This window comes from Vigna umbellata, chromosome 1 (assembly GCF_029865625.1).
Source record: "Vigna umbellata cultivar VRB3 chromosome 1, Vumbellata_1.0, whole genome shotgun sequence".
Lineage (NCBI taxonomy): Eukaryota > Viridiplantae > Streptophyta > Magnoliopsida > Fabales > Fabaceae > Vigna > Vigna umbellata.
In genome coordinates this window covers 80,548,924-80,557,891 of record NC_142165.1, presented here as the reverse complement: position 1 = coordinate 80,557,891, position 8,968 = coordinate 80,548,924, and the positions used below count along the sequence as shown (strand labels likewise).

General features: G+C 35.3%; 1 protein-coding gene across 1 annotated transcript; it reads left to right on the top strand.

The window, feature by feature from the left end:
* Positions 1 to 5,311: 5,311 nt before the first annotated feature.
* LOC148206548 (uncharacterized) lies at positions 5,312 to 8,559 on the top strand. The gene is made up of 3 exons (XM_088104362.1): positions 5,312 to 5,546; positions 5,813 to 5,870; positions 6,606 to 8,559. The coding sequence occupies exon 3, from the start codon at positions 6,630 to 6,632 to the stop codon at positions 8,226 to 8,228; it is 1,599 nt and encodes a 532-aa protein (XP_087960488.1). The 5' UTR covers positions 5,312 to 5,546; positions 5,813 to 5,870; positions 6,606 to 6,629; the 3' UTR covers positions 8,229 to 8,559.
* The last annotated feature ends 409 nt before the right edge of the window (positions 8,560 to 8,968 follow it).

The following is an 8,968-nucleotide window of genomic DNA, read 5'->3' as shown; positions in this document are numbered from 1 at the left end:
GTAAATCGTCCTCCCTTGTTCAAGGGGGAAATGTTTGACTACTAGAAGCAACTGATGATTGATTTCCTTGAGTCCTTGATGAATGCATGTTTATGCCGTGATTTAGCCTTTAATATTGAATTCTTGATTGATTTTTGTACTTTAAAAGAATATATTTTCATGAAGATTTGTTATAATTGGATTTATTTAGCATGAGATACAAAAACATGTTAAAAATAGCTTTTTAGTTGCATAAATGTTCTTTGGATATTTTGAGGTGTGTTAGTACAACTATAACTTGAGTTCATTAAAATGTTGAAATAAATTTGTTAAATTTTCATGACAACTTAAAGATAAATCTAAAAATACAAATAATAAAAACCACAAGAAGTCAAGCCAAGTATAGCATGAAAAAGTGAAGAAATTTGGCTAAGTGAAGAAGAGAGAACAGACAACAAAAATTGGATCTTGAGATTTTCTCTATTTTTTTTCTACAAAAAATGGCTTTAATAATTGATAAATATTTATGATAAAGGATAATTTGGGGAAAATATATCATAAGAAATTTTATTTGATATTCTTAAATAATTATCTTATTTAAATATATCTGTAAATATCAAAAGATAATATTTGTCAAATGTTTTTAAATCTAGCAAAGATCTTCTCAAATATTTGTAGATCTCCATAATAATCAAATATATTTTGAAGATATTGGATTATTTAGAAGATAATTGGAGGAAATTACATTATCAAAAAGAAGATTATAAAAACAGAAAAGCCCAAAACAGAACCCAATCTAATTCCTATATAAAGAGACTTAGGAAAACACATTAGGGGAGCTGAGGAGTCCTTTGGGGGTTCAAATTTTGTCTTCTCTATTCTCTCACGTTCTCCCCCCTATCTTGTTATATTTTCATGTTATTTTTGTATTCCATGGAGTGTTGCGAATAATTGAATGGATTGTTGAGAATGTACTTTGATTAAAGGTGACAACTTTAACAACAATTAATCAAGAATGTATTTTGGTTAATTATCTTTTTACTTAAGAGGGAAACGAATAGACATGATTAAGCACAGTAATATTTAACTGAGAATGTACTTTGATTAAATTTACTATGATTAATCTTCAAAGTTTTTGTTTTTAATTGTTTAACAAGAATTTATCAAGAATTAAATTTACTATGATTAATCTTCAAAGTTTTTGTTTTTAATTGACAATGCATTTTGGTTAATAATGAGAATGACAACAAATTAATTGAGAATTTACTTTGATTAATTTGAAAATATAAGACAATAATTAATTGAGCTATAATATGTAGATAACCAATGATGAATCATATTTTGAAAACGTAGTAAATCAACCTATTGTTTTTATCTTTTTAAATCCTTTTATAATTTTATTTCTTTTTATCTTTTTTATTTTATTCTCTAATCTTTTATTGATCTTTATCTTTTTATTATTTTCGTTTTACTAACCCTTTTGTATGATTTTTATAAGAACTAATTTGTTATGAATCAATTCTATGTTCGTTAGGAGACAACATACGATTGAATTTATCCTTTCTATTTTGTTGGCTACTATTTTAGCAATATTGAAATTGTTATAGTTTAATAATATTAATTTGATCGTGTCAACGACAACATTATCAACGAGACTATAAATACATTAATTTGAATAGTATAACAAAAATATATTAGATGAGTCATTCCATACGTTGATTACATAAGTTTAGGAATACTTTGATTAGACGAGTTGTCGATGAATATATTAGACCAGTCTAGCAATACACATTAGACAAGTCATTCATATATTGATTAGAAGAGTTTAACAATATACATTAGACAATTTTTTTCATACATAAATTACACAAGTCTATTAATACACATTAGATGAGTATGTTTATTCACACTATTATATTAATATTCCAATTTATATTAGATGAGTATGTTCATACAATAATTAGACAAGTTTAACAATACACATTAAACGAGTCTATGCACTAATTAGACAAGTATTTTATGCATAAAACATAAAACAATTAATTCCATGCATTAATAAGATGAGTATAAGAATACACATTATGTGAGTCTATCCACACACTGATTAAACGAGTCTTGCAATGCACATTAGATGTGTTTGTTCATTCATTGTTTAAATGAGTCTAGCAATATATATTAAATGGTTTTGTTCATACATATATTATATGAGTCTATTAATACACATTAGACAACTTTATTCATTCTTTGATTAGACATGTCTTGCAATATATATTAGACGAGTTTGTCCATACACATTATACTAATGTAACAATATGTAAGGAGGGACAACACACACACATACACATAGATCTCCACACAGGTAAGATATTGTCCCCTTTGGGCTAAACCCTCACGGATTTGCTTTTGGTACCACTAAAAAAGGCCTCTTACCAATGGAGGTATCTTATGTGTATATAAACTCATCTTCATCTCTTATTTTATCTGATGTGGGACTTTGTTTGTACCCAACATCCTCCCTCAAACAAAGGACTATGGCTCTACTTTCTCATTTCTATCCAATGTGGGACTTGGACTCACACTTGAATTCCCAACAATCTCCCCGTCAAGGGACTATACTCGTCTGAGCCGGTCACTAAGACAAACCATCGGCTCTGATACCACTGTTGGGTCTTTCGAGGAGGAGGTTCCCTGTGGGTTACACACACCAATAACATCTGAGCCAACTATATAAGGGATCGACACCACTCTTTACCCAAAACCTTAAGGCAATGGGTTAATAAGTCTTTCATCTTTATATACTGCTCTACTTTCTCATTTCTATCCAATGTGGGACTTAGACTCACACTTGGATTTCCAACACACTACACATTAAGTCAATATATCCATAAACTGATTTATATTTATAATGAATATACTCAACATATTTTTGTATAGTTTACTCTTTATATTTTAGAGAATTTACTCTACCATTTTTCACATATTATATTCTTTTGTATTTTTATAGGTTTAAACCCTCATTTGGTCCTCGTATTTGTGTGTCAATCTCAAGTGGGTCATCACTTTTTTTCGGTCTCAATCGGGTCCATAAACTTGTAAAAATGAGCCAATTAAGCCCTCTCCGTTAAGTTTTCATTGACGCCATTTAATTGTGATGACGTGGTCCGCACATTATATGCTGATGTATAAATATTATATTAGGTGGAATTTGCTATTTAAATAAAAAGTGTTTAACATGGCACAAATGTAATTATTTCCTCCCTTCTCCTTTTTCTCTTCACTGTTGAGAGAAAAGCTCTATAGTTCCTCCGTCAACGATCGTCACCAGCGCCATCGGTCGCCGCCAAGCTCGCGGCCGGTCACAACTGTATCGTTTTGAAAGACGTTATACCAGGGACGCGGAGGAGACCTGAGGAAGAAAGGGAAGGGTTGGTGAGGCACGCGTGGGGGATCGACGCATTCGGCGAGGGCGACAGGGACCTCGGCGCGTAAGCCATCGAGCTCCTTTTTCTTGGTGCTGAGGAAAGCCCAAAAGCGGAAGGGTTGGCGGTTGTTGAGTCAATGAAAGGTGTTGATCAAAGTAATTTGAAACGAAACGGTAGTGGTTTTGGTTCATCATCCGGAGCAAATCTCAGGCCCCCAAATCGATTGAATATTGTTGTGCCTGTTAGTCAATTGGGTGTTGCTGAGAATCAGAAACCCTATGGTATACCACCCTCAAACCCTAATACGAATATTTCACCTTCTTCAGCCTATCCTCAGTTTTTTTGCCTCCCAATCCCATTCCAATTCGGTTTCTCAGCGTTTGGGTTCTCCCAATTTGAGTTCTGTTTCATACCATTCTAGGTCTCTGTCTCAGCCTTCTGAATTTGTTTAGTGTATACATGAATTTGGACAACATTGATACTCTGAATTTTTCTGGCCAAATTACACATTTGTCAACACCCAATTAATTCTTTTAATTTGTTAGTTTGAGCAGTGAATGGGCTTCATTTGTGGTTGATAGGATTTTTGAGATGGGTGCTATAAGTTTTGGTATTAATGTCTTGCTTTCTAATGCTTATGCTGCTGCTGGGAGATGGGAGGAGGCGGCGAGAGCGAGAAAAATGCTGAGGGATAAGGGAATAAAGAAAGAAACTGGTTTGAGTTGGGTGGAGGAGGGTAACAGGGTTCATACATTTGCTGCTGGGGATAGGTCTCATGGGAAGACCAAGGAAATTTATGAGAAGTTGGAGGAGCTGGGAGAGAAAATTGTGAAAGCTGGGTATGTTGCAGACACGTCTTTCATGTTAAAAGAAGTGGACGAAGATGACAAGAGTCAAATTATAAGGTATCATAGTGAAAGGTTGGCCATAGCGTTTGGACTTATTACTTTTCCTCAGGAGCGACCTATCAGAGTGGTGAAGAACTTGCGTGTTTGTGGTGATTGCCACACTGCCATCAAGTTTGTGGTGACCGGCAGCGAGCTTGGCGGCGGCAAGTTTGGTCCCTTTAAATATAGTTCTCCACGTGGAATGGTTGATTATACAACAGAAAACTCATTTAATTTAATACACATTGCCACCTCAACTAAAAAAAATTACAGCTCAGTAGACGGCGTCAATGAAAACTTAACGGAGAGGGCTTAATTGGCTCATTTTTACAAGTTTATGGACCCGATTGAGACGGAAAAAAAGAAACGATGACCCACTTGAGATTGACAAATGAGAATTTAAACCTATTTTTATATTTTTATACATATATCAACTTTCTAAACTTATAAATAATTTTTTATATTAATTTTGTTCAAAATTTAATTATAAACTGAAAAATATTATTATTATTTTATAAATGTCTAAATATCTTTTAATATAATATATATTTACTAAAAAAAAATACACAAGAAACATCAAAGTAAACACAGATTTAAAATTAGTTTTGAAAAAAATAATATTCTGCGTTCGTTGGTATCTCCTTTCGCTTCTCATTGACTAGCCACTACAAAATGGCTCGCCAATTCCGAGATCCATTCTCTTCCACGTTGTTCCCTTGTTTCTGTTTTCCTCTGCAACTGAATTGGACGTTAGCTTCAACTTTGTTTATAATAAATATTAATGAACTAGGAAAATCAAATTATAATCAATTTAATTTTTTAATATTTCAAATTCTTCAATGGTTTAATCCTCTAAATGCAATCTTATAATTTTAAAATATAATTTATTATTTACATGAAAAAATGGAATTAGATTTTAATAGAAACATATGTACAAACCTATTTATAATTAAAGAAAAACATGTTTAGTGGTTTCTAATGCCCTAAGAAAGCAAAAATATTCATCTTCACTTTCACTCTTTTTGCTGCCACTGAAGTAAATATCCAAGAATAAAAAAACCCACTCACCCACCCAAACCAAAACCCTCTACTACTCTATCTCATTCTTCAATAATCACGCGCTAATCATCTTCGGGATTCATCCTTTATTTGCTACCTAATCAGGATTGGGACTCCGGATTCTTGTTCGTGTGGCATCCGATTTGATTTCCCATCAACAACGTTTTAATTATTCTGCAATTACTGTCAATAATTATTGGTATCTTTCTTATTTGCATATTTTTGTCACCCTTCATTCTTTTTTCAATGAAATAAAAATATGTGTACCATAGACAGCACCGTTGTGGGATTTTGTGTTTGGGTTCCGGTTTTTATCTTACCAGAGCTCAAATTCTGTTCCGAATATTTTTTTTATTAGAAGAAATTTCCCTCTGTAATAAACCATTTGGAAGGGTATTCATGCTACCCGTTCCAGTATGTGTTTTTCTCTAATAGATTTCTGTGCTTTGAATTTTGTTTTTGCAGACCTAGGTTCAGGAATCAAATTTCTCTTTGGGCGGTTGAGGACTTTCCTTTTATAGGGGTAAGTGTTAGAAATTGCATAAAGTTTGTTTATTCTCAGTTGGCTGTTGGTGTTAAAATGTCAATGGAATTGGAAGGGAGTCTTGGTTCAATACATGCTGTAGTAATAGTTGAGTTTATGATTATTGATTGTGGGGTTTTGTTGATTTCATTTTCAATCGTTCAGTGGGGATACACTTTTATGATACTGTGATGGTGAACTAGGCTTTGTTTTGTAATTGTGATTCCTGGATGCGTATAAAATGGGGCGATGAATTGAAATCATTGTGTATATTGTATTTTTTATTTTCGAAAATGTTTCAGAACCTTTAATTTGGTAGGGATTTTTATTTCAAGAATCATGTTAGTTCTTAGTTTGATATTCTTCACCCATGTTTTGCACTGTGCAATCTCTGAATAGGGATACCTTGCATTGGACTCTCTTTGACAACCAGGCAGTTATGCTTCTTGCTCTAGCAGTTTAATCATTGTTTAGAAACCAGCGTTGATACTTAATAGTTCCTAGAATTGATTCTCTTAAGTCCTATCCTGTTTCTGGTTGAAGGGAAATAATCTGTTTTTATCCTAGTCCTGTGGGTCTTGTTCTCATAACCGCGGTTGCGTTCAGTGCCCCTATTTTTGGGTCATATGGCTAGATCATTCAAGCCTATATAGCATTACCTTATCAATGTGTTGCAACAAGATGTTTCAGGGATTTTTTTTGCTGAATGATCTCTTCACTCCATTATGCGTGCAGGAACATCTGAATTCCTAGTCATTGATGGCTACCCCTAGTAAATCAACACAAATAACATCTTCTGACACTTTTGAACAGAAGGGTAAGACTATGAGTGAGTCAAATGCAGCCATTCTTCAATGTCCTTTAAACCAGCAACTCCATAGCTCCTTAGATGGCCCAGTAGCAATCCTTTGGGATATTGAGAATTGTCCTGTTCCAAGTGATGTACGGCCTGAAGATGTAGCAGGTAATATAAGAATGGCTTTACGGGTGCACCCAGTAATTAAAGGAGCTGTTATGCTGTTTTCTGCTTATGGGGATTTCAATTCTTTCCCTAGGCGACTTAGAGAGGGCTGTCAGAGAACTGGTGTTAAACTTATTGATGTTCCAAATGGGAGAAAAGATGCTGCTGATAAAGCTATCTTGGTCGATATGTTCTTATTTGCTCTTGACAACCCTCCACCATCCTCTATTATGCTTATATCTGGAGATGTTGATTTTGCACCAGCACTTCACATCCTTGGTCAGCGAGGATATACTGTTATTCTTGTCATCCCTGCTGGGGTGGGTGTTTCGTCTGCCCTATGCAATGCTGGTAAATTTGTCTGGGACTGGCCTAGTGTGGCACGCGGGGAAGGCTTTGTGCCTCCCTCAAAGGCTTTAGTGCCACCCCGTGGAGGTCCAATTGAGCTTGCTGGATATCTGATGGGGTGCCAAATCAATGACAATTCTGAAGTATTAAATGAAGAAGAAGCAATAGTTTATAGAGGTATGTCACAGAACTATTACAACTCAAGGGAATTTTCATTAGTGTCACAATCACTGTCTGAATACAACTGTGGCACATCGAACATGACATGCTTGCCGACAACTATGAGATCACACAGCCTTCCATCTGTATTCAATGATGTTCAAGGAGGGTCTATGATGCCTTCTGGTGATCAAAATGAATGCCAGTTATGGGTACAACCTGGGGATTTAAATGGCCTCAAGGGGCAGCTGGTAAGATTGATTGAACATTTTGGAGGATGCCTGCCTCTCGCCCGAGTTCCGGCAGAGTACCAGAAAATTTATGGGAGACCTCTTTATGTTGCTGAATATGGGGCAATAAAGTTGGTCAATCTTTTCAAGAAGATGGGCGATGCCTTGGCTGTGGAAGGGAAGGGGCATCGGAAATTTGTGTATCTCAGAAACTGGAAGGCAGGCCCAAGTGCTCCCCCTCTCTCTCTGGCAAAGAAAGACAAGAAGGGAAAGGGAACCCAGGAAGAGAATGTGAATGTTGTCACTGGTGGGTGCTCTTCAGATGAGTTTTCAGATGAAGAAAGAGTAGTCATAGAAGAACATGACGAAAGAAGTTGCACAGGCAAGGGCAATCAGGAGAGTGCAGCAAAATGTGAAGTCGATGACTGTGTTATTGAGCACTTCAAGTATGAGCTGCAAGAGATTCTAGTAAGCTATTCTTGTCGAATATTCCTTGGTTGTTTTGAGGCTATATACCAGCAGCGATACAAGAAACAGCTGGAATATCAGAGATTTGGTGTGGACAAGTTGGAGGATTTGTTTGAGAAAGTGAGTGATGTGGTGGTATTGCATGAGGAACCAGTAAGCAGGAAGAAGTTCCTGGCTGCTGTGGGTGGTTAGAAAACTTGGCAACGAATTGCTATTCGCATTAACCGTTCTGATGTTTTAATCTTATGCTGAGAAATTAGTTTTCTCTTTAGCAACCTCAGCCTTTTCAGGTCATTTATTCCTTAGAAGACTTGTAAAAATGATATGCTGGACATATGTGTTTTTTTTATAGTCACTGTCCTGCATGTATCTGAAACTTTCCCCTCGAATTGGTGTTTATTTTCAGTCTCTGAAACCGATTAGCTACTTGTAGGAATCGGGAGACGTGTACAAGTAATAGCTTTTGTACTTGTATCTTGTATCGTATTTCAATATACAATTCTTCCATGTTGATTTATTTTTATACTGATTACTGGTTGAACATCATACCTTTTTATGCTTCCTGTACCTTGAAGTTTCAGTGGGAATCATTACTGAATATCGTAATAAAACTTGTGTACTCGTTCTTTTAATATCAATGTTACGGATATGCTTCTACAAATGTCAGAAGGCATTACAAAAATTGTGGCATGGGTGACCTGACTGGTAGCATAGGGAGAATCGTAGTCAAGAAAGATACATGGATTTATTTACTTTCAGCGTATTTGGAACTGCTTTGAGAGGCCCATTTGACGAAAAGAGTTCCGTTATAGACATCGCAGCTAGTTCTTGTTTTACATTTGTTTAATTTTGGACGTCAAAAATTACGTTCTCATTGTTTCCAAACACTCATGTATGCTAAGTTCACAGCTTCTCAATCAATATATCCCTTG